This window comes from Podarcis liolepis (genome assembly GCF_965112155.1).
Source record: "Podarcis liolepis genome assembly, chromosome: 9".
NCBI classification, from domain to species: domain Eukaryota; kingdom Metazoa; phylum Chordata; class Lepidosauria; order Squamata; family Lacertidae; genus Podarcis; species Podarcis liolepis.
In genome coordinates, this window is record NC_139564.1 from 23,235,354 (window position 1) to 23,261,946 (window position 26,593).

General features: G+C 41.4%; 1 protein-coding gene across 3 annotated transcripts in view; it reads left to right on the forward strand.

Annotated features, from left to right (window-relative positions):
* The window catches only part of GSTCD (glutathione S-transferase C-terminal domain containing), a 56,298-nt gene that overhangs the window by 18,777 nt on the left and 10,928 nt on the right, over window positions 1-26,593 (forward strand). For all 3 annotated transcript variants that reach the window (XM_083459214.1, XM_083459216.1, XM_083459215.1), the window contains 4 exons: window positions 19,625-19,740; window positions 20,208-20,252; window positions 22,552-22,680; window positions 25,594-25,727. In XM_083459214.1, the coding sequence (XP_083315340.1) occupies window positions 19,625-19,740; window positions 20,208-20,252; window positions 22,552-22,680; window positions 25,594-25,727 (424 nt within the window). The remainder of the gene's footprint in view (window positions 1-19,624; window positions 19,741-20,207; window positions 20,253-22,551; window positions 22,681-25,593; window positions 25,728-26,593) is intronic.

The following is a 26,593-nucleotide window of genomic DNA, read 5'->3' on the forward strand; positions in this document are numbered from 1 at the left end:
AACAAATGGAAGGTACGATCAAAATGAAGCGTGTTCAGTTCAGAGGTCAAGGACTCAAGAGACGGTGTCATAAGTGGTATAATATTGCAGGCAGAATCAAAATAGAACTCAAGGTCAAAGCCAAGAGAAGTTATTGATGATTGTTTTGCTAACCTTATAGATGTCAGTATATTTCTGTTTGAAGATAAAAGTATGTAATTGGGTAATTTTAAAAAGAACAAAATACCTTTCCTGTTTTGTCTTTCCTATCTTTCATTACATTCCTATTATTATTATTATTATTTAATTATATCTGAACTAGCAGGAACAATTACAGCCATGACCCTTTACATGAACAAACTTGGACATGCAAGAAAGACCTTTTTCTAGATAGCAGATGCCTCTGTCCTAAGTCTGCCTAGACCAAAATCTGCCTTGCATTAACTTATAAGCAAGTTAAGTGCCGCATAAAGAGTTAAGGTGAGGCAGAGTTTGTTCTGATGCCAAGTGATTAGTTTCTCAGATATATTTATGACTAAAGTTGTTACTAGAGTATGTGCATATATAGACAAAGACCATCCAGTGCAAGGTTTTTAAAGCCTGTAGCAACAGATGATGACATGACTTTGATATGAGGCAGAGTTTCATGGCTCAATACCTGAGAGATAACCAAAACAAAGAACTTACTGTAAATCTGTCATCTCTCATTGGCAGGAGAAATTTTTAGATAGGAAATGACAGGAAGGGAAAATGAAACCTTTTGGCCTTCTGTCATTAAATGACACTCTATTTATAAAACTGTGCAGATCTAACATAACTTATTTTTTCCATTGGAAAAAAAATCCAGCCTGAATCTAAAAAATAAATAGCCCATCACGGCTACCCTGTGTGTTTTTTTAAAAAAAAGAAGTGACATATAAATTAATAATCTTTAAGGAGGTTTTTCCTGCCTATTTCCCTACTAAAATACTTAATCCTATTGGTGTGGTGATTCTAGATCAAGATACATTTAAGACTTGCTGAGTTTTATACTCAAAACAATTAAAAATGCACATCACTTGAAAAGAGAGGTTAGAGAGTTCCTCAGTCAAGACTATTGGTTGTGACTTTCTCAGACTTCTAACCATGGTTAGGAAACCAAGGCCATGTTCAGGGCTCATTCACTCTCAGGAGAATTCTATACCTTCAATTTTTGAAGCTAACTGCATTACCTCTGCATTATTCATGCAAGGTTTTCAGAGTGTGCAACCAGGGTTGGAACCTGGCATGGCCCCAAAATCCTGTTGTGTTATAAAATGCTGCATTATATAGGATGGACAGCAAAAAAAGCTAATGCTATCCTAGGCTGCATCAACAGAAGTATAGTGTTCCCATCAAGGAAAGTAATAGTACTGCTCTGTTCTGTCTTGGTCAGACCATATCTTGAATACTGCATCCAGTTCTGGACATCACAATTTAAGAAGGGTGTTGACAAGCTGGAACATGTGCAGGGAAAGGCGACCAAGATGATCAAGAGTCTGGAGACCGAGCAGTGTTCATTTAGAGTAGAACATGTTGTAAGAAAAATTCCTTTTTCAAAGGCACATTTTTAGCTATGATTCTGACACAGCATGGATACTGCACTAACTCCTCTTAACAGCTAGTTTGCAGAAGAGAGACATGGGGAAGTGTATGAACTTGTGGTACCTTCCTGATCTAACAGTGCTTAAGTGATAGTTTTAGGCTGTTGTGGTATTGTAAGTGGTTTTTTCTATGCAAAGGAGTTTGGCATGAATGATAAAATGAGATTCTATTTCTACATTATGTTATACCAGGCTGTTTTTCATGGAAGCTTGCACTTAGTTTTCCAGCAGTATCTCATTAACCTGGCTTACAAATCTAGACTTTTTTTTTACTTCGGCTCTAGAACCACGCCATATGCTTTTAGACTACTTCTGGGCCACTCATATGGTCCCAGGTTGTCACTCTTGATGAAGAGGCCATCAGACATTCTACTCATTTTCTAGAATCCACTATTTGAATTATCTGCCTTCATTCCACATTACTGTTCCCACAGCAGCCAAAGAGTTTGGCAAACTCCCTGTATTACTATTTTTAAATTTTAATCAGCATTGTGGCCTAAATCCCTTAAAAAGTACATCCAGGGCGGGTTTTTTTTTTTGTTGTTGTTATTTCTTTTGACACCATTTCAACAGGTTTGATTATTTTAAATAGAATGTTGTTGTAGAGGCTGGTTCTTTCTCCTCGTTTTAACTGGCAGGACATCAAACACAAGGTCACATCCAGGTCTATCCAGCAAAAAGCAGGTCCGTTTGTGGCAGCAAGCTTTCAATTTATTTCTGCCTAGGAGGTTTAGAAGACAATAACATAGGCTATTTTGCATATAATCTCTGACCAACCGTGTTGGATTCCACAAACTCTAGAATGTCCTAACTATGCCTTTAGATTTTGAATTTTTGCAATTCCTTCATTGATTTCTTCTTCCTCCTATTCCTCCTCCTCCTCTTCTTTCATATTTTGACTTCAGGGGTTGCCAATTTTTGGACTTGCATTTTGAGAGAGTACTGGGGGTACCAATCAGTAAATGACTGCCATGGAGGAGACATGGCATAACACAAAATGGCTGACATGAAATAACACAAAATTGGAGAAGCAACCACCTCTAACAACCCTATGAGAAAGTCAATCATGTCTTGCTGGTTCTGTTTATGGAGAGCATGTGCACACTTGGGACCAGGAAAAATAAACAAGGTAGCTGTGCCACTCTGACTTAACCGAACCACCCTAAGAAAGGTGCCTTCACATTTTGCCCCATAATTTTCTTTCTTGGTAGGTTAGAATTTTAGTTTATTTTTTAAAGTGAAAGCTCAGAGTCTGGGGCAACTGGCCCGGGGGCACTGTTTGAAGTCTTTGTGAATGCCATGGTGCCCATGGAGGCTAGGTTGGTAACCCCTGTTCTAAGTACCAAAACGTAAGCAAAACAACTATTCTCTGCCCTGAGGACCTTACAACCTGTAGTTGTAACAGTGGAGAAGAGACTGGGAGATAGATAAGAGGGCAACAAAGCATGAAGATAGGTAAATAAAGTTACCGTACTTAAACTTTGGCTTTGTTTCAGTCATTGGCTGAGGACTTAGGGATTGTGACAGATATGATTTGATTACCGTATAATTTAACTTAATACTATTTCATTATTCCTTTTATGCTACTGAGACTAAGGCAGCTGTGGCCATTGTACAGTGAAGTGTGCTGTAGTATAAACCTGTTCTTAATCTATGGGACAGAACAGCAACACATGATAACACAACATCTAGGCTTACTGACATTACACAGCAAGGTGGTGGGATCTCAGCTGGAGATTCCTGGGTGGGCGTTACTCCCTTATCTGCTCCCTAGCCTCACACCTTCCCTCTATGAGTGAAATAAGAGTTGGCTGTTGTTTTAACTTCAGGTACAACTAAAATCTCCTGCCAACCTAGCAGTTTGAAAGCACGTCAAAATGCAAGTAGATAAATAGGTACCGCTCCGGCAGGAAGGTAAAAGGCGTTTCCATGTGCTGCTCTGGTTCACCAGAAGCGGCGTAGTCATGCTGGCCACATGACCCAGAAGCTGTATGCCGGTTTCCTCGGCCAATAAAGCGAGATGAGCACCCAACCCCAGAGTCAGTCACGACTGGACCTAATGGTCAGGGGTCCCTTTACCTTTACATCTAAAAATAAAAAGGCCCTATAGCAAATTGATGTACCCTCTTTAAAAAGAACCATAAAAATTGAATGGCCCTTGCATCCCTGTTGTGCAGTCTGAAGCACCCCTAGCTTTAAAGCTACAATCCTGCGTAGCCAAACCAAATCAAGCAACACTTGATTGACTACAGGTTTCTAAGAAATTGTCTGTTTTTCCGACAAGACAAAACAGTAATTTCACTCTAGGAAAGGGCAATTATACCTTAAGACACCACTATATATGAATGAGTCCTATTGAAAAGCCATGAATTACAGTAGTGTAGGCTTTTGAATTATGGTGCTGGAGGAGACTCTTGAGAGTCCCATGGACTGCAAGAAGATCAAACCGATCCATTCTTACAGCCTTGAGTGTCCAGTGGAAGGACAGATCCTGAAGCTGAGGCTCCAATACTTTGGCCACCTCATGAGAAGAGAAGACTCCCTGGGAAAGACCCTGATTTTGGGAAGGATTGAGGGCACAAGGAGAAGGGGACGACAGAGGATGAGATAGTTGGACAGTGTTCTCGAAGCTACTAACATGAGTTTGACCAAACTGCGGGAGGCAGTGGAAGACAGGAGTGCCTGGCGTGCTCTGGTCCATGGGGTCACGAAGAGTCGGATATGACTAAATGACTAAACAACAGCAACAAAAGGCATAATAGTGATTTTGTGTGACAACAGACATACACCAGTACCCAAAATATTCATTCTGGTACTCTGTTTTGGAACATTTGGGAATGATTCATTAGAAATCCTATTTCCTTGAAAGAGTTCATCCATTGCATACTTGATTCGACATGGACCAATTTCATGCCATCGTTTATGACATCTAATACCATCTGCGTTAGAGGTTTTAAGTTACTGGTACAGCTTATCTGCTGTACATTTTTACACTGATTTTTTTCATGCTTGTTTGGGCTCTGCCTCAGCTGTGATGTGTTTGATACATACAAAAATGAGATAAAGATCAAGGTAAAATCTGTATTTAGGGCAATTATGTTTTCTTTGTGAATGTGAAATTGTCAAGATGTACTTAGCTGTTCTTAGTCCAGATTGTTGTTCTATTTTTAAAGGAGAGATGAGGTGAAATTTCATGTATTAGCTTGATGGAAAGAAATAAAGCCCCAGACCCATCTCTTTAGGACTGATATCAGAAGTGATATATACATTTAAGCAACTTGTACCATCAGGCTGCCATGGTGGAGATAACCATCCAAGTCTTGTGGTAGCAAATTCTGAATGTTACAACTGTGTTCTGCAACAGCAATGACATAGTAGGGATAGACAAATCTGTCAGTTTCTATTTCCCTCAGTTCCTCCTTTTTGCTATCTTAAATACACCTCGCCACATTTGTGATTTTTTTTTAAAAGAAAACCTCTCAAGAATTGGTCTACATTTTAGTGCATATTTCTCCTAATATGTACATTTTTGTATGCAATTTATCCTTACACGTTTTTGCAAGCAGTTTCCTCTAACATAATGCATTCTGTGTGCTATATTCACTAATACATGCAATATTATACCAACTTGCCCCCTAATTTACAGTTTTGTACACATTTTTTGTTTGTACACATTTTGCATTGCAAAATTTGAAGAAGTATGAATTTCAAGTTATGCCTGTGTTTAGGTTTTTGCATTGTTTCAGTAACTCCAAGTTGGATAGATTTGTATTAAAACAAGAACCACTGAATTTCTTCTCCATCCCTATGTCATAGTGGCAAAGTTCAACAATGAAATATGGGTCTTATGTGTCATTGAACAACATTTCTTTCCCCACCGTTTATTATTTAAATTATATATATACACACACACACACACACACACACACACACACTGTATTTTTCGTCCCATAGGACGCTCCGTCCCATAGGACGCACCTAGGTTTTTTTGGGGGGGGGGAATAAAGGAATTTCCCCCCCCTTTATTTCCCCCCCAAAAGCAGGTCGGGGAAACCGAACCAGGTCGAGGAACAGCGGGATGGCGGCGCTGCGCCTCCCTGCTGTCCCCTGAGCTTGTGGGGCTGGCCGATGTCTGCCCGGCGCGGGCAGCAGGCTGCTATCCGCAGCGTGGGGAGCCCTGCGTGGAACTCCTGCAGGGCTCCCCACACTGCGGATGTCTGTCCGGCGCGAGGGGCGCTCTGCTTCAGGGCGCCCTGCCCGCCGGGCGGCAGGCTGCTATCTGCAGCGTGGGGAGCCCTGCGGGGAACTCCCGCAGGGCTGCCTAGGCTGCAGAGGTGTTCCCAAAGCACCGGGCACTCTGCTTTCAGGGCACCCGAAGCTCGGGGAAGCAGGCTGCTATCCGCAGCCTAGACAACCCTGCAGGACCTCCCGCAGGGCTGCCTAGGCTGCGGATGTGTTCCCGAAGTGCCAGGCGCTCTGCTTTCAGGGCGCCCGATGCTCTGGGAAGCAGGCTACTGCCTTTTGTCATGTGAAATAAACCTAGAAAAGATATGAAGAATGAATACAGATGACCAAGCAACGGCTAACCATAATGTGCACGTAACTGTTCAGCAAGCTGGGTGGTCTGTATTTTCCTGCTAAGTGACAGCTGAAGAAAATCTTACTACACTCATGCACCTGATTCAAAATCCAGGGAAGCAGGGGATTGCTAAGATTTTCTTTGGTAGGGCATTACGGGCCATCTGCTTATCGCTTGGTCATATGTATGTCATTGTAAGCTACCACTTAACAAGCTGGTTCACACAACATACTAAGTCAAACACAGAGAGGAGCTCCCAGCTGCTTTGCTCTCTGATCATTTTTTATTGCTGTGCCATGCTGACTTAAGCTAAAGTTTGGCTGACTCTGCTGTCCAAGCCCTGGCTGTTGGTTAAGCTATTTATTTTGCTAACCTTGGCTACAGCTTATGGTTAGTAAGGAGAGAGCTTGACTATGAATCCCAGTTTAGATGACGTGTTAAGCCAAAATTTGGACTAGCTCAGTAGATATTTGTGTTTGCATGCTCACCAAGTCAACCCTTGCCAGAAACCAGCCATTCTGTGACTTGATACAAATAAAAGTATCTCTCTGTGTATCATAAACTTAATGTTTGTCCTTTGTAAATGTATTTTGAGAGTGTTTACGAGGATAACGTTAACTTTTCTTTAAAGCTGTGGCTTTCTAACACATCCATATATAGACGCTAATAATACAGAAACCCTACTGAAAAATGGTCTTCCCATACTTTGCGTTCTTGTTTACTTTTTTTGTTTCTGTTAAGCACAATTAAAGTCCCTGCAGAGGGACTAGCACTCATTTGCAGACACATTAAATTGCAACATGCAATTGCAGAAACAATATTTTCATTGGAAAAAATTTTATCAGAGCCTTTATTTTGTTTAAAAACAAAAATGTAAAGTTACATTATGCACAATTAGTTTCAAGCCAAATCTTCAAGTTGGCAAATATAGTTATGTATGTGCTTAGATTTATGGATGTGCTCATTCACACTTAATTTGGCAGAAACCCTGAGAACACCTTACTGATACTAGTCCTACTGAAGGTGGTAGTATTGCTTGCGACCAAGTGTTTTCAGATGTGAATCTGTTGGTCATTGTCCAGAAAAGCAATTTGTGTAATCGAAAGGGATTTAGTGTGTCCTGCAATGTTTTGTTTTTAGCACAGTAATGTCTCTTTCATTTCCACATCTTGCAGCAAACCTCGGTGAAGGGTTTAAAAGTGGTATGTAGCTTTATGAGCCAGTGAGAAGAGAGACACTGTTTTCAGATGAACTGGCATGTGTATGAATTGTACATCCCAAACTTAGGGATCACTGGTGTTATAAGTGAAGCACAGCAGCAAGTATTTGAACAACACTGTGTTATAATTTGAGGGTCAGCCTTATCATGTCCTTTGCTTTAGCAGAGGTTTGTGCCATAATGCTTAATGCTCAAATAGATCTGCCAGCGCTTTCCCCTACAAATGACCATACATTTCCCTAATGGGATAAAGTGCTTGGTGGAGGGGATTTTCATTTGGAAAATGGTGTTGAAGGAAAGGATACACCCCTTTCCCTCTAGTGCAATGGCCTTGATCTGAATTGAAACACCCCACAGGCTTTTACAGAAATTTTAAAAGACTGGAGATCTACTCAGTGGATCACCAGTCTCTCTCTTAGTCTGGCTTTCAGTGCAGCATATAAAAAGACTGTAGGAATAATAATAAAAGTCTTGATTTTCTCCTAGTATATTGTGAATACTTAATAAAATAGGCCACATACCAAAAAGCTCCAAAAATATTCATTTCCTTCTGTAGTTCATCTTATCCAAGTATCTAAAAGAACAGAATGTACCGTTCATTTTAAATTCTGTCGGTTAAATTTAGCAGTAGTGTTTGTTACTGACTAGGAGCTTACAGTGTTTTGAAAATTAACTAGAAACAGATTAAACCTATCTCAAAAGATTTCATGGTCCAGCCATAACACACAAAGTTGATACTGCATGCATATAATTAAAAGCATATTTCATGTGTTCCTCCCCCCACCCCAAAGGCTTTTTGGTTTGGTGCTTACAAGCTAATTGCTCACTTTGATTTTTAGATATCAAGTCAGGAGATACCATTATTAGTTTGCCATTGATATAGCAACTCAGTTTTCCATGTATAGTTAACAAGTAGAGATTAGGAACAGGCAAAATTAAGTATTTAAGTAATCCACTGCATCCCAAAGATTTAAGATAGAAAATTTAAAGCAACCCCCCCCCCCAAAATAATATTCACTTGTGAGGAAAAAACATAGCAAAAACAAATGCTTAGAGCCAACCCGAATATATAGCTCTTTTACAGTGGTTCTAAAAGATACCTGGATTTAATAGGAAGCAGCTCCATTATTATAGTACACATATAGATGAACTTCTTTAAAACTCAAGAGGGTGTCAGGAGCAATGCCACATAGTTTACTGCAAGTCAAGCCCTAACTCTGGAATTACTACTGGGAAATGGAGGTGTTCAGCTGCTAAAAAGGAATGCCAATGAAACATGCTGCTCAGGTGTTGGAAAAAAAATGGTCCTAGAGATAAGGTAGTCATTCTGATATTATGCCTCAGGAACTTACACTGAATTCTTTCCAGACTCCTACCCTTGGACACAGTAGTCAGATTTTCTGGTCGAGGAAAGCTGAAAACTTTGTTCAAGAAGTCAGCACACTGTCGAAACTTAAGCCCATAGTGCAGAGCACACAATTCATATGTCTGTGACAGAGCTCTAAAATACATGACTAAGAAGTATTGAAGACATTGTCCCAACACCTGGCACACTCCTCCTGCTTCACTTTTAAAGAGCAGGGCAGGACCAGTTATTCCTGTCCCAAGCGAGAAGATTGGGTTTGCACAATCTTGCATTCCTAAGGAGTGGGGGGTGCTGGATCTGCCCACCCCAGTGCTACTGAAAGTGACAAAAACCAAGTCCAACCCATCTCCATAGCTACCATGGAAACCTCATTCTCAGGAGTTAGAATGGAGACTGACAGGCAGCTCCCCTCTTCCTTCTGCCAACAACATGGGTCTCCCTACATAGCTCATGATAAAAAACAATTTTAGATATAACTGAATGAGCTTTTGAGAAGACAAGTCAGCCTTCTCAGAAAGTATTAAATAACTTGACATGAAATCAAGTTAATATTTGGGTTTCTGCTAAGCTTTATGCAAGAATCAGCTGTTTATATAAAGAGTAAGATCATCCCGAAGCACAGTCATTCCCCATGACAGATGGATTTTGTATGCCTGAACTTGCTGGCCTTATGGGTTCTTTATGAAGTTTATTAGCAGTTACGATAATGCTATTTTTATTTTGTGGTGTTAGCACTCAAGTAAGAAGTACTCTCATTTTTCAATGATTAATATGGAACTTCAGAAGCTGTGTGTTCCACAATCTCTTGTTTTGGCTCAAAAATGTAAGATCACATTTGCTATGGCTGAAGGAGCTATGTGTTATGTAAAGCAGAACCTCTGGCCTGGGAGCCAGGTAAGGTGCATCAGGCCTCCCCATTTAGCCTGCCTGTCTTATTTTGATCAAACCATGCCCACCTGCCCCACATAGGTGTGGAGCAGATAGGGTCACAACCGAGCCGAAAGATTTCTGGCTCTACTAACATAATTAAGAGTTTCATGCATAATAGGGTATCTTACTGGTTTACTAGAGTTACCAGCTCCATACTGTGTGGCATCATGGTTAGATTGTTAGATATTGGGATGTTCAAATACCACTTGGCCATGAAGCTTACTGAATAGCCTAGGGCAGACATGTCCAACCTGTCAACCGTGATCAACTGGTCGATCGCGGGGTTCGATCGCGGGCCAAGCACACGCACAACAGAGGCAGAAAGAGAAGCCCGTGTGAGGTGGGAGCAGGGAGGAGGAAGAGCACATAGGCGTATGCAGATGGGAAGGCATGCCATGTGTTTGTTTGTGTGTGTGTAAGAGAGAAAGAGAGAGACTGTGCCCTGGTTGGGGGAGAGGAGAAGCATCGCCCAGAGATCTTTAGCCCAGCTGGTTTCAGGGGAGATGATCGTGTGCTGTTTGGGGGTGGGGAGAGAAATGTCACCCAGAGATCCCCAGCCCAGCTGGTTTCAGGGAAGAGATCTAGAGATCGCACGCTGGTTGGGGGGTGGGGGAAGAGGAGAAGCGTGGCCCACCCTGCACCAATAATCCCGCCCACCCTGCACTCATCCCTTCCCCCTCGGGGGAAGCAGCCAGCCCCTGCCTGCCCACCCACCCTGCATCCATCCCTGCTGCCCACCCTGCACCCGTTCCTGGGTGGTACATCACTGCCAGTTTTTGATACTGGACTGTAGAGCACAGCCTACTTGGACATATCTGGTCTAGGGCTAGTCACTATCTTTGATAGAGGTAACTCATGGTGATGTTGTGAAAATATGAGGCATGAGGGAGAGAGGAAGAAGCTTGATGCCACCTTGACCTTGGAAGATGGAAGGAATTTAAGGTAATGAAGATGTAGACATTTAAGGTAATGAAGATGTAGACATTGTGTTATAGCAATAAAAGCTATGGTGGTAAGATAATTTCCTGCAGAGACAATGCCCCAGTGCTCATATAGTACATTGATCCTTCCTTCCTCTCCTCTGTGCTGATACCCTGCTATACAGCAGGAGGAAAAATGGACAGGTGGACTTTTTGACAGATGGGGCAGGATGTACTACTGGTGAAAAATTGCTTTTGCCCAGAGCAGCCCTATATATTATATGTAATGGAGCATATTTGAAATATCTCATGCCTCTTTTATTATTTATATTTGCACTCAGCCACATGATGGACGCCTGATGACATATATTCATTTGCAACATGGCTAGTATTTTAACCAGCAAAACAGATATATAGAAAGGCATAAATATATTTAACCATTTAATATTTTCGTGAACACTTACTAATTTTTTTCCACCACAGAGCTTTAAGGCTCAGAGGATTTGGGCTGGTGTCCAATCTCTCAGTAGTGATGAAAAACATTTTCCCCCTTTAATTTTCCACCCACATCTTGGTCTTTCTTTCAAAAGCCAATAAAGGGATTTAGGGCTGCTTTGGCATTTTATCTTCATAAACAGAATGAGTAGTGCTAAAGCCCACCCTGAAAAGACTGCTGAGTGCAAGAGTGCTAGTTGGTTTTTTGAAGTTGGATTAACAGATAGCTAGGCTGAGAATACCTATAAATCACAATATTCTAAACTTGGAATCTCTAGGACATGTTCTGATTTTTGTCTTTATTTTAACAGGATTAGCTGAGCTTGATATTTGTGTGACAGTGAGTTACCGTCTTTGGGAAAAGTTTGGGGTTGAGGGGTACATTTGTTTCAGAAAAGAAGGCTGCTTTTCTTTTACGCCAAGAAATCAGACATTCAGGAACCGAGGAGGCAATTAACTTCTCCAAAAATGTTTTAATTTCTATTAATTCCATGTAACAGCAATTCAGAAATGTTGCTGCCATTTCCCTGCCCCTTTTAGGCAACTGAAGGGTAAATAGCTTTATCCTGAAGCTGAACTTTTAATATGATTTATTACAAAAGCAAATGAGGTAATTATTCCTAATTTACGTTTCTTTGCACATTGTACATGACTTCATGTTAGGAGGCAGTATGAGAATTTATGTTAGTAAAGATAACATAAAAATGGTTGTTATTTTAAGTCGTAGCTATAAAGATTTAACCATTCTGGTTGTGAAGAAACTTTATTCTTGTTATTCATGGGCTAGTTTGATAGCTGCTGCAAAGAGCTATACAGGCAATGACCAATTTAGACGTGTCCTAATGACATGCATTTGCACATGCCTGCATACACAGCACTGAACCCAGAAACAGCCCCAAAATGTCATAAAGATGTCATGAATGGGCAAAGTGGACAGGGAAGGGGCAGAGCAGACTTATGTGCAGTCTGCCAACATATGGGGGTGTCCAGAACGTAACCTCTGCACAAAAATGAAGATTGCCTGGAGTTAGTAAAGTACTGAAGGGGAGCGCTTTTTAATGGAGGCCTCCCCTCCAATGCAATATGAGTTCCACCCAAACTTCACAGTGTCTATCACATGATAAGATTGTCTTGGTGTCTTCATTCCAGACCTTTCCCTGAAAATGTATCTAGCAGTGGTAGATGCTACAAGGAGACCTCTCCAAATTCTTCATTGCTCCCTTGTGTCTGGAATATCTACAGAATCCTTTGGAATTATAGTTTCCTTGGGTGTCTGAGCACTGCATTTTATATTGCTATTAGGTGGCCTGGAAACCATATGTCTCTGGGCTTCTTAAACCCTGGGATACTGTCATGAAGCACAAAGGTGCAAAGAGTCCTGGGACTTTCAGATTCCTAGGCAGCTAAGGTAAAGGTAAAGGGACCCCTGACCATTAGGTCCAGTAGTGGCCGACTCTGGGGTTGTGGCGCTCATCTCGCTTTATTGGCTGAGGGAGCCAGCGTACAGCTTCCGGGTCATGTGGCCAGTATGACTAAGCCGCTACTGGCGAACCAGAGCAGCGCACGGAAATGCCGTTTACCTTCCCGCCGGAGCGGTATCTATTTATCTACTTGCACTTTGACGTGCTTTCGAACTGCTAGGTTGTCAGGAGCAGGGACCGAGCAACGGGAGCTCACCCCGTCACAGGGATTCGAACCACCGACCTTCTGATTGGCAAGTCCTAGGCTCTGTGGTTTAACCCACAGCACCACCCGCGTCCAGGCAGTTAATGTCCCTACTAAATATTTAGTCATCCTGGAAAACTGTTTACCAGAGTCCTTGCTGTCTGAAATGCTGCCATTTCAGTATGCCAGTTATCTGGGGTGAACTGAGAAACCTCACAGAGGCCTGTGTGAGATATTCCCAGTTGTTGCCATCACCACCAACACCAGTTAAGTACATTTTCAGGGAAGAGACAAACAAGGGGGCTCATGGGATCAACAGTGGGACTTTGGATTTATTGCTACCCAGTTAATGCCATTGAGGATGCAGTGAATTTGCAATGTAGAATTTTTGTGTGTGTGGTGATTGTGAAACAGGTTGTATTCTGATTTTATTTTTAGTAGGGGAAATAACGCTTATTAGCTGAGCCCTTTCTGAATCAAACCAAAGGGACTTTCCTATCATTCCATCCATAATAGGTGACTTACCGTATTTTTCGCCCTATAGGACGCACTTTTTCCCCTCCAAAAATGAAGGGGAAATCTGGGTGCGTCCTATGGGGCGAATGCAGGCTTTTGCTGAAGCTTGGAGAGCGAGAGGGGTCAGTGCGCACCGACCCCTCTCGCTCTCCAGGCTTCAGGAACACATCCGCAGCCTAGGCAGCCCTACGGGAGGTCCGGCAGGGATGTCTAGGCTGCGGATAGCAGCCGGGCAGACATCTGCAGCGTGGGGAGTTCCCCGCAAGGCTCCCCACGCTGCGGATAGCAGCCTGCTGCCCAGCGCGAGGGGCGCCCTGAAGCAGAGCGCCCCCTGCGCCAGGCAGACATCCGCAGCATGGGGAGCCTTGCAGGAGTTCCCCGCAAGGCTCCCCACGCTGCGGATAGCAGCCTGCCGCCCGGCGGGTGGGGCGCCCTAAAGCAGAGCGCCCCCCACGCCAGGCAGACATCCGCAGCGTGGGGAGCCTTGCAGGAGTTCCCTGCAAGGCTCCCCACACTGCGGATAGCAGCCTGCTGCCCCGCGGGGGGGAGGGCGCCCTGATGCAGAGCGCCCCTCACGCGGGGCAGACATCAGCCAGCCCCACAAGCTCGGGGGACAGCAGGGAGGCGCAGTGCCACCATCCCACTGTTCCTCGACCTGGTTCTGTTTCCCCGACCTGCTTTTGGGGGGGAAATAAAGGGGGGGGGAAATTCCTTTATTTCCCCCCCAAAAAACTAGGTGCGTCCTATGGGACGGAGCGTCCCATGGGACGAAAAATACGGTACTTCTTGAATTACTTAAACTAGTGATAAACAGTAGAACAAGAAATCTTTAGTTAATAGGATTTTACTAGATTTTAATATTCACTTTGTAAAAAACCCTATACAGTGGTGCCTCGGGTTACATAAGTTTCAGGTTACAGACTCCGCTAACCCAGAAATAGTGCTTCAAGTTAAGAACTTTGCTTCAGGATGAGAACAGAAATTGTGCTCCAGCGGCGCGGCAGCAGCAGGAGGCCCCATTAGCTAAAGTGGTGCTTCCGGTTAAGAACAGTTTCAGGTTAAGTATGGGCCTCCGGAATGAATTAAGTACTTAACCCGAGGTACCACTGTAGTTTAATTCAGATATCCTTCCCCCTACCCCCCACCCAAGACAGGGGAAATTAAACATGTACTTAGTAACCAAACCATCTTTGCATGTTAAATTAAAAACATGTGGTGGATTTCTCAGTGACGCTTTCCTCTTTTTACTAATCAAAACCAGAAGAAAAGCTGTGGCATTATGTTATGGTGAACAGACTGAGCACACTTTGAATAAATATCCATTTCATGTTTTTAGAATAAATTAGCATACAATTGTAATAATGTGGAACTTCAAAACTACCTCCTGCCAAATTGGGGAATTGAAGTATCTTAAGCTCTCCTACCCATTGGTTATACAGGGTGCCTTTGGGTACTTATAGATGGGTCTTAATATTGCAGATGGGTTTCAGAGATTGCAAACAGCCTCTTGGCAACAGTTGGGGTTTTTTTAACCATTGGATTTTTCATGGAAAGGGTAAATTAGGATTAAGGGAGTTAAGATCTAGCATTTAGATGAAGACAATGTCACGTGGACAGTGTGAGAAACTTGCATGCCTGAGGAGTATCAATCCCACAATAATCTCACCTGCCTGGAAGCACCCTTTATCTCTGGATCGAAGCATTAATAGCCTGTTATCTTGCATGGTGGTGGTTGTTTTCATTTTGTACATCGAAAATCACTAAAATATATTTACAAAGAAGAAACAAGTATGTCAACACTTTGTAAAAGAAAGGAGGTCTGGAGGCTTCAACTAGGGTAGAACACAGTGACTACAGTAGGTTGCTTGTGGAGGCACACTACTAACAGCCTAGAATACCATTTTTGTGGGATTTGCATTGGCTGCCAATCTGCTCTTGTGCCAAGGTCAGGGATTGGGTACTAAAATATAAGGCCCTATAGAGCTCAGGACCAAGTTGCTTGTAGGTTACTGGATTCTATAGGAGAGTTTCTCCTTGATGTCCCCAAAATGCAGCAGGGCTTTCAGTGTGGCTGCCCCTGTTCCATGGAATAGTTTTACTGCTGAGATGTCACGTGCTGTCTAGCACTATCTGTATTTTCTGAAAACAAAGGTTTTTTTGTCTCAACAAGCTTTTCCAGAAAAATTAAAAGGTCCCTGCTTACGTTTTAAATCTATGACAATTTGTTTTTGTATTTTTAACCATGATTTTTAGCTGTTTTATGATATGGCTGTAAATCATCTTGAGGCATATGTAAAAGATGATTCATAAATTTAATATAATAATAGAAGAGAGAAAATAGTGGGGAAGGAAGGCTAAATTATTTTTATCTTCAGAGATTTGGATACCCGCACATTTTTGCATATGAGAATAACTGACGATCAATCATTTTATTTGTATGTCACCTTTCCAAAGTTAAAACCATGCTCAAGGCTGCTTACAACATATAAAAACTACAAACCTAACACACATATGTATTGTCCTACACATGCCTTTTCCATTATTTCCTGGAAAGGTCAAATGACTATGAAAACTTCCCTTGATGATTTATACAATGTGAATCAGATTTCTCTTTTTAAGCCCTACTTTGCTTGCAGTTAAGAAGTCTATTTGGACAGCAAAACAAAGCAGGCTATACAAAAATCACAACCAGTGGGAACTTCAATAAAAGGACAGATTAACAAGAGGCTTGGAAATAATTAAAAATAGGTGTGCTTTTCCCTTCAGTACAGAATTTATTAAACTTTTGTTGACATCTGATAAAATAAATACAAGTAAAGCAAGCTGTTAATGTTAATTTGAAATGCTTGATTTTATCTTAAAAGTCCAAGAAGAAATTGGTTTTATTTTCTGATACCTTATATGATAAAAACCATTTTGCAGAGCTTACCTTAATGCAGAACAAATTAGTTAGCTATATTAGACCGGGGGCGGGGGGATACTATTTAGTTTTTTAAAACAACAACCATTATTGTGTTGTTCTGTCTTCAGCAACCTTTTAAACCAACTTTTCAACTGTAGTGTGTGTGTCAAAGTAGAATCTTGTTGGCTGTAAATGAGAGAGATGGAGAAGGGCCTTTGTACTTCACAGAACACAAAAGGGTGAAGTATCTGAAAGCCTTGGAATTTATGCTTGGAATCTTCCGCAAACCCTGTTCAGGCATTCATTCAGTTTGGCTTCACTTGGCCTCATCCTTCTTTTAATTTTGCCTCAGCCGCAGCTCCTGAAGTGCCCTCAATGAGCTATATCAACTTAGGTCATAGGGTTCCCCAATAAAGTGAATGCAGCAAAGTTCATTAGCATTTCCCATGGAATTAGCATGTTGCCGGGCAGGGGCAAGTCTGCTGCCAAATACAAAAGCCCTGAAAAAGCCAGAAGTAAGAGAGCATTTACCTCAAGCATCTCAAGAGATGTTGGGGGTTGAACCTGAAACCTTTTACCTGCAGAATAGATGCTGTGCCACTCAGCTGTGGGAGTGCTAAAGCTTTGCTCATGAGATGACATGACTACGACAATGCAGAGAATTGGTTTCCTGTAACATCTGGCCGACCCCAGCCACACCAAACAATAATAGTAGCACTTGCCATGTTTTGTGACTGAAAACTGCAGGTGTCCATTTCTCTGTGAAGTTGCAGTTCCCTCTGTATTGAGTTTTTAAGCAGCTCCCTCACTGCAATTTATTGTCCAACATTCTAAAAATGGCAGTGGTATTTACACGGAGGCAAGGAGATGTTTCATTTGCTTGGTCATAATATTTCATTTCTGATCTTCCTATAATAAGGCAATAGAATCACTTCCTGTATTTTACCTGGTTGTGTGCATAATTTTGAAGAACAAAGCCAGCTGGGATATACTTTAAAGCCACAGTGACATTAATAACTCGGAGACATTTGTTGCTGTTCCTCTACGTCAAGTTAAATGTGTTTGGACCAAAAGTAATTACAGAAGAAGAAATATTTTGATCTTGGTGCATAAATTATTCCTAAAAAATGCACGGCTGGCTCTAATTCCCATGTTATAAGTTTCAGCTCCTGTTTATGGCTATTGTATAAATTGCTCTGAGACTGTGAAGGAAAATGTGACATTTCAACAAATACTTAAACTTTTAATGAGACCTGTGTTTTGCAAGAAATCATAGCCACTTGCTGAACACCACCAAACATGGTATCAGTATCAGATTTCCACAAGCCTAGTTGTGGAGAGGAGAAAAAAAACTACTTTCTAGAAGTATTATTGTTTACTACGGGTACTGCCATTGTTTTTAGGTTGTACCAATCCAATACAGTACAATTTCAATTTGATAGTTTTAAGATACGGTATGTCAGCTCAGCTGCTGTGAGAAAGGGAATTCAGTTTAAAAACAAATGTCATTGCCTATGACAAATAAGTAGTATACTTTATTACTAAAATATTGTTTTACTTTATCTTTTTAAATCCAAAAGAGATATCCATTCTATATATGCTGGGGAGCTATTACACAAATCATACCTGTTCAATAGTTCATTTAGGAGATACACCATATGCAGTGGTGCCCCGCAAGACAAATGCCTCGCAAGATGGAAAACCCACTAGACAAAAGGGTTTTCTGTTTTTGAGCTGCTTCGCAAGACAATTTTCCCTATGGGCTTGCTTTTTTCCGATTTTTTTTCCGCTCCCCCCTTTTTCTAAGCCGCTAATAGCCTTTTAGCCGCTAATCCGCTAATAGCCGCTAAGGCTTTAATAGCCGCTAAACCGCTAACAGCGCTAATCCTCTAAGCCGCTAATAGGGTTGCTTCGCAAGACGAAAAAACCACTCGTCTTGTGACGAAGAGACTCGCGGAACGGATTACTTTCGTCTTGCGAGGCACCACTGTGCTTGACAAGTAGAGCACCTCAGATTCAATCCTTGGCCCTCTAGTTAAAAGGATAAGATAAGTAAGAAGGCCTCTTTGCCTGAGACCTTGGAGAGCTACTGTTATAAGCAGACCTGGCATGGAAAGAGCTTTTAAGTGTTCTGCCTTGCTTGCTGGGCTAGGCCTGCTCAGCGTGGCTAGGAATGCTCATGCGAGATCTTGCGGGAACTGGCACAGCCCTGCAAGCTCTCTTGAGTATCCCAAATTCCAAGGAATGCAAAGGGCATTATCAGAAAGGAGCTAGAATAACTCTTTTGTATGAGAGGAACCCAGCCCAAGCATCTCTGGATCCAAGCCATCGTTTGCTGTGCCAGAGCACATGCAGCAGAGTGCTATGGAACAGGGACAATTTTTGATAGAAGACTTATTCCCTCATAATCAAGGACATATGGGAACCCTTTTCACACCATACAGTTATCTGGAAAATGAATATTGGATGAGAGCATAGACATATGAAAGATTCCCCCATAGGAGGGGAAGTAGCTTCTGTTTCTCTTGTTACCCATGGACACAAATGCATACTTATCTCTAGATGGCTGCAGTGTCAATTGATGGCTCATATATGTGAAAAACCCCTTATAGAGCAAATCCTTCTATATTGTATTGTGTTTTTAATATTTGATTGGGAGCCACCCAGAGTGGCTGGGGAAACCCAGCCAGATGGGCGGGGTATAAATAATAAATTATTATATATTATATACGAATGCACTTATGTGTTGTAGTATTAAATGTGCTGTAGTTCCTCTGGTCGTCTTCTTCTTCTTCTTCTTCTTCTTCTTCTTCTTCTTCTTCTTCACCTTGTTAGCACTTCATTGCTGGTATCTAAACCTTCCATTTAATAATATTCCTGGGGCTGTTATGGTGGTTGTTTTGTTCTATTGATATGGTATAATCAATGCTTTCATATTTATGTTCTTAAATGTCTTGTAAGTCACTTGGAGACCTCAGGGTAACAAGTGACTAATAACACAAGTAATAATAAATGATAAAAATGTATCACAAGCTCTTTGGAAACAGGCTCCTCCTTTTCCTTGGCACCTGCAACATTAAATCCTTGGCATTAGGACAAACCATAAATCAGAAGAAAGGAAGATACCTTTTTTTTATTCCACCTTCCTCTTGCAGCCCCCTGTACCCCCTGAAAATCTGCTCTGGAGGGTTTGGGGAACACTCTGGAGCAGCATGAGAGGTGGTGCAGAAACTGCAGGCATGAGGGAATCAGTGTCAGTTGATTCCTGTATCCGGCAACCTCCATTGGATCTTGGCCTGAATGGAAAAAGCCATTCAATATGTGGAGCTGCAAGTCTGTATCTAATCACTTACATTTAAAAGGAAATACTGTAAAAACCACATTTTTGCCATAAGCAATTGCAAATGTATATTCCTTGTTGTCATCCTTAGGAAAAATGTCCAGTGATCGCGCTTTTAGGAAACAGCAACAGCTCAACAATATGGTGGCCTTAGTGAAAAAGCTGGCTAAACCTGGAGATAAAATTGTGGATTTTTGCAGTGGTGGGGTAATGTATTTTGTTTGATTGTTTGTTTGTAATAAAGTTCAGTCGCAGTTGTTTTTGTATGTTTATAAGTCAAACAGCACAAGAGTCCAAAACTCTGAAATAATTAATAGAAGTGGAATACAAAAAGGGAGGTGTGAGGAGGTCGTGGAAATATGGGAAAGAAAGATAAGATATTGGAAGTTTTTTCTTTTTTCTTTTTTTCTTCTTCTTTCTTTTGATGTGTTTTTAAAGTGTTTTTGTTTTGCTTTGTTAATTTTTATGTAGTGTTTTTGTATTATAATGTATTGTTTTTTCTTTTGTAAGTGTTTAAATTGTTGTAAAAGTAATAAATATTATTATAAAAAAAACTCTGGAATTTGATCTGCTTTCAAAGTCTTTGCCAATATTTTATTGGAATATTTTGTTGTCAAATGGATCAGCTCTTTGGGATCAAGGTTTATTTGTGCATTTTCTTCTGCTTTGAACAGGGCCATGTTGGAATTGTCCTTGCTCACGTACTTCCATCATGTCAGGTAAGGTTTCAGTAAAATATAAATTCAGACTTTAATAACCTGGAATTTCAGATACACAATTAAAGGCAGGCTGTTTGTAAAATATGTGAAAGTGATAGAATTATCTAAATCAAACACCCACTCACGTTTTTTTCATGGTAGAATAAAGTACTTAATTTACCCGTTCTCATATTCTGAGTAAGATAAAGCACTGTTTCTCTCTCCCAGCAATAAAATTAGTATGACTGAAGGCAACTTTTAAAAAGTAAGAATAAAAGTAGCACAGGGACATCCTCACACCGGCTCTCCAAACTCTCAAATAGACACTCTAAAACCTTTTTGCATGCAAAACATTTATTCTGCGACTAAGCTAAAGCCATTGTTTGAGAACATGCACTTAATTCTTCCATTTCAGTGCAGTTAAGCAGGATCCTACAAGCTGGGGGTGTGGCTTATGAGGAGAGGCTCCTGGTGGACAAGCAGGAGGTGGGGTTCGTGGCTTTCATTGTCTGACAGCCCCTTCCTTATTTTAGGTCCAATATAAAACCTTGCGGGACGCAGGTGGTGCTGTGGGTTAAACCACAGATCCTAGGACTTGCCAATCAGAAGGTCGGCAGTTTGAATCCCCGCAACAGGGTGAGCTCCTGTTGCTCGGTCCCTGCTCCTGCCAACCTAGCAGTTCGAAAGCACGTCAAAGTGCAAGTAGATAAATAGGTACCGCTCTGGCGGGAAGGTAAATGGCATTTCTGTGCGCTGCTCTGGTTCGCCAGAAGCGGCTTAGTCATGCTGGCCACATGACCTGGAAGCTGTACGCCGGCTCCCTCGACCAATAAAGCGAGATGAGCACCGCAACCCCAGAGTCGGTCACGACTGGACCTAATGGTCAGGGGTCCCTTTACCTTTACCTTTATAAAACCTTGCATGAACTAATCTCAAACTGTGGCTAATTTGGGGTAGTTTTTCATTTTGGCTAAGTTGTTTTACAGACAACATTACTCCTTTCTGGGCTTAGTAACAGAGAAAACCATCAACAACCCCCCCCCCCCAAAAAAGAGTGAGCAATCCTATCACAGTTTAAACAAAACAAAACAAAAACTCAATTGGAAATCACAATCAAAAGCCCAGATTGGCAATCTGTGTTTTTCCCCATTCTTCTAGAAGGATTTTATATGAGAAATGCCCTGATGCAGTTACTGGCTGATAGAGAAATGCCCAGATGCAGTTACTGGCTGATAAACTATAGAAGCGGGATTTGTATGCTTCCCTAAGGAGCAACACATCTCCATATTAAGTCTCAAGGAGATTTTCTCTGGGAAATTTGAGTCTATCATGTTCAGGCTTACAAGTGAACCTGAAAAAGTTGGCCCTCTTCCAAATGCTTGAAAAATGAACCAGAGAGGTCTGTTCACAGATACCTTTGGGAACTGCTACTTCCACAGTTCTCCAAAATTGTGTTAACTGGGTCCAATTGCCACAAATGTGTTTGAAGAAACTAGATGTGACAGGCACCATGTGTTTTAATTTGGAAAAAAAAAATCTATTTTTTGTAATTTTTTCCTTTGTAAGAGCAAAGCCTGGCTACACATAGGATAGTTGCCATATGCAATATAACTAAATGCTTCCAGCCTATGGTCTTCTGCAGAGTAGCACTTACTCACAAGATGGGATACTACATTCTGCGCAGTACCAGAAGAAGATACTTTTTCTTTCTGCCTTGATTAATTTATTTATAAAGCTATTTGTATACCACTGTGTCCTAGAAAACTCCCAAAGGAGTTGACAGCAATAAAACATAAAAACCATACATTAAAAACCATAACAAGTTAAAAACAGACATCAACTAACCATTGTGGAAGGATGTATTCTTAATTGCCTGCATAGGTGTAGCACAATATAAAAGTTTCCGGCATGCATTTAAAAGTTGGCACACAAGTTGCCTGCTGAATCTCTATTGGCAGACCCAGACTGTCCCTTTCACTGGGGCAGCAGCAGTCATAGATGTGTTGCTGCATCAGTGTCAGGCTTGGAAGCCCCTCTGATAGGTTAGTAACATGGAGGTACTTTGCATTATGCTTTGAAAGCAGGCCGTACAATCTTTCACTAAGAAAGCAGTGAAGTTTGCTTGGCATGCACAAAATCCTGCGTAGTCTGGTTTGATTAAAGGATAGAGTCAAGTGAAGTCTGCTGTTATTAATGACTGGACAGATACATTTCTGTTTCAGAATACAACTCTCTCGCCTGCCCCTGCCATGCTATTGCAACAGTTTTTATTTCACCAAAAAGTTTACCATAACTAACTGTTATTTTGTGTAAAATATAGGTCATATTGGTAGAAAATAAAGAGTTGTCACTGACACGTGCTGAAGAAAGAAGCAGTGTGCTAGGATTAGACAACATTTGGTTCATCCAAGCAAATATGGACTATTTTAAAGGAAATTTTAATATAGGGGTAAGTGATTTTGAAAATATTCAGACTTTGCTGTTATGTAATGTTAAAAAGAAAATACTGTCTTCATATATTGTCTTATCACTTATAACCTATCACTTAATATTATGTAACCTCAACTTATTTTTCTATAAACCCTGCTATTGTATAAACTTGTGTTAACGGGAAATCAGAAGTTAAGAGTTTTGAGCTATTGCTAATTTGTTGATTCCCAACGGTTGTGCTGTGCACAAAATAAGGAATTCAAGTGTCCTCCATGCTGCCTTATAAGGCCAAATGAACATACAAGTTCAGAAAACAACTGAAGTTAATTAGTACAGTATTGAAATGGTGACATAGCAAAGAGGAGGCAGGAGGATTTTATTTTATCTTATTACAAGCAAATAGTAATAATGGAGCATTGAAGTTAACTCTTAGAAGAGTGCGTTTAAAACCAGAACATAATTAGCTCTGTGAAATGTCAGCTTCCAATAATTATTACATTATTCAACACGAAGAAGTATGAAATGTCAGTAGAGATGATTTCTTAATAGGATAGTGACAGGAATAGTTGATACAAGTTCAGTTGATACACAAGGAGGCAAGAAGATACTAAGAGATGATGCAGACATAAGGCAGTCTGGTCCTTGAACGTGCTTAAGGCTGTAATGCAGTGGAGAGAAACTTTTTCCAGCGCAAGGGTGGTATTTCCTTCTTGGCAGCCTCCTAGGGTCACATGCCAAAGATGGGCAGGACCTGAAGCAAAAGTGGATAGAACAATGAATGTACAGTCATACCTCACGTTACATTTGCTTCATGTTACGTTTTTCAGGTTGCGTCCTGCGGCGACCCAGAAGTACTGGAAAGGGTTACTTCTGGGTTTCGCCACTCGTGCATGCGTAGTAGTGCTAAATCATGCTTTGTTCACAAGCGCCAAATTGCGCTGCACACCTGTGCAGATACTGCACTTCAGGTTGCGGGCTTTTCACATTACGAACGGGCCTCTGGAATGGATCCCATTCGCAACCAGAGGTACCACTGTAAATGTTACCTTTCAACACACACACACACCACTCACTAGCCCAGGCATAGGCAAACTCGGCCCTCCAGATGTTTTGGGACTACAGTTCCCATCATCCCTGACCATTGGTCCTGTTAGCTAGGGATCATGGGAGTTGTAGTCCCAAAACATCTGGAGGGCCGAGTTTGCCTATGCCTGCTCTAGCCTCTATCCAGGCAAGCAAGAGTCATTCAAAGGCAAATTCCAGCCAGGCAGAAACACTCAAGGGGCATATGAAGCAAAGCCAGTGAAGGGGGTGGTCTAGAGAGAGAGCAGCTAGGGAGAGTCCCAAGAACCAAACAGAGGCCTAGAGTGCCACATTTGGCCCTCAGGCCTGAGTTTCCCCTTCCTATTGAACTCAGTGGGACTTTCTTCTGAGTTAGTCCTGTTAGGCATTGAGAACATCTGTGGCAGAGATGGGGATCCCTTAAGCCTCCAGGTGTTGTTGAACTCCAGTGACCATCAGCCCCAGACAGTATGACCAATGTTCAGGGATGATGGGAGTTGTACTCCAGCAACATTTGAAGGGCCATGGTTTCTTCCCCATTTGTGGTCTGTTTGGTTTCAGATCTTGGCTAAGTTCAAACTGTTAAATTTTACCCCCCAGACAAGACTGTCGGGGAAAGACTAGACGATTTGTACTCCGGAAGGGAGGAGCCAAAAGGAGAGGAAATCACATACTTAAGGGCTGGGCTGCATTAAGCATCCTCTGGCCCAAAAGGATTAGCTGATGTGAAAAAGAGCTATCACTGCAATCCTATATATGTCTACTCAGAAGTAAGTTCATAAGTAAGCTCTACTGAAAAGCCTAAGAGAAAACGAAATGATAGTACAGTTAGGACAGATAGAACTGTGACATAAAAGATGGGAATTAAAAACACAAATCTGGTTTGGATGAGGTGCCACACAAACCAATTGTAGAATCAGAGAGGGGATGCTTATAAATTTAGTTGTTCTTATCAGCAGATGGTGTTAAAAAGGTACATGACCCATATCAGCTGAACACCTTCATTATACAGTCATATTTGAGCCGGAAATGACTTTGGGCGTGGGGCGTTGAAATAATTATTGCTGCTGTATGCATAATTTGAATATTGCCAAGTATGAAATATTTACTTAAATATCTTCTTGCAATGTAATCTGTCATAGCAGTGCTGCAGAGTCTAGACTCTCAACTAGTCTTTAAAAAACCACAACCACAGTATCTTCAGTTCATCAACCAAACCCAAACATTTTTTAAGCGCTATGTAGTTATCATGCTTATAGAACTATCTGTGACTGAAGCTGTCATCTCAGGTGACTGAGAGTAGACCTGGCAGGAAGCATTTCGGTTTGTTTTGAAACCTATGCCAGAACACTGTCAAATTTCAGCTATCTCCATGTTCAGCATAATCAGCCATGATTCATTTTGGAGCTCTATGAATGAAATGCATAAGTAATACTGGAACATTCCTTTACCTATGAACCTTTCTGGGCAATTTTAACGCATTGTTTGATTAATATCTGAGGCCTGCAGTTTTTGTTCTTATCTGGAAAAGAAATGGCATCTGGCCCTATATGGTGATTAGAACTGTCAAAAAACGTTGGGTTGAGACCTTTATGTATCGTGCCAGATTTTAACTTTATAATGTTGTTGCACTAGTTCGTTTTGGATTAGTATTGTATTTTATATCTACTGCCAAAAGTGAATATATTTTATTGAGCTAGCTACATTTTGTCTCAACGTAAGCAAAGAAAATAATGTATTATCTGGCTAAAAAGAGATTGATTTTGCAACAGATTGCTCTCTTTATTTGATGTTGCAATAATTCAGCCATCCAGAAATGGCTGAATAGTAACTGAATGCACAGTTAAATTCCATTGTTTTACTTTCACAGGTAGCACTGCATGCTTGTGGTGTGGCAACAGACATGGTGATTGAACGCTGTGTCAAAGCTCATGCAGCATTTGTTATCTCTCCATGTTGTTATGGCTTCATTCAGAACACAGCCAAGTTTGCATTTCCACAAAGGTCAGTGGTTTGTTGACATCAATGTGTATGTATGGAGAGGAACCTGGGTTGACATGTATGGCATTGACTACAAAGGCCTACAGTTCTAGACGAACTTACTAGTGAGTAAGTTCTGTTGAGCTTAGTGGCTGGTTTCCCCAAAAGAGCTTCTGCTAGTGCAAAAAATAAATAAATCTGTTTGCACAATGAAACTTCCCCTCCTTCTCCTCTCGCCATGCACCCCTGTGCCCTCCTCAGATCTGCTCCAGAGGGTTAGGAAAAAATCCAAAAGAGATGTAGGTGGTGCAGGCAACACACAGGCAGAAGAGTGGGACAGGGAGCTTCATTGCAGCCCAAAGCCCTTGTGCTAGCAAACTACTTTGTTGGATGCCACCCACTGGAGTTTACTTTTGAGAAAACTTGCAAAGGATTGCATAGGTAGTGAATGTGTTGGCCCCACAGAACAAGAAAAATACCCAAGTCCAACAATACCTTTATTTTTAACACCTGATGTTAACTGATGTGAAGCTCCACCTCAGGCTCAGATATTTAGAAGAAGACATGAGAATAATAGGTTGGTTGTGTTGCCTCTGTTTAAGGGGAACAGGTAGTCCCAAAGGTGAGTTACATCCTGCTCATTGCCACAATGGCTGAATGTGTCACCTAGAGCTATGACTTCATAATTCTAGCTGTAAAGATACATTTCTAACTGTTCTGCAAATTACCAGTGACATTTCTGAAGTGGAAGTTAGTAGCAGCTATAAAGAATACATAATACATGCCTGCAATAAAGAGCTCTCTCAGTATGCTTGCGTCACATTATGTTTATCGTTTTGTTCAGAGGCTTAATTAGCCTCGCCTAATCATCCATGCGCACATTATTTTTA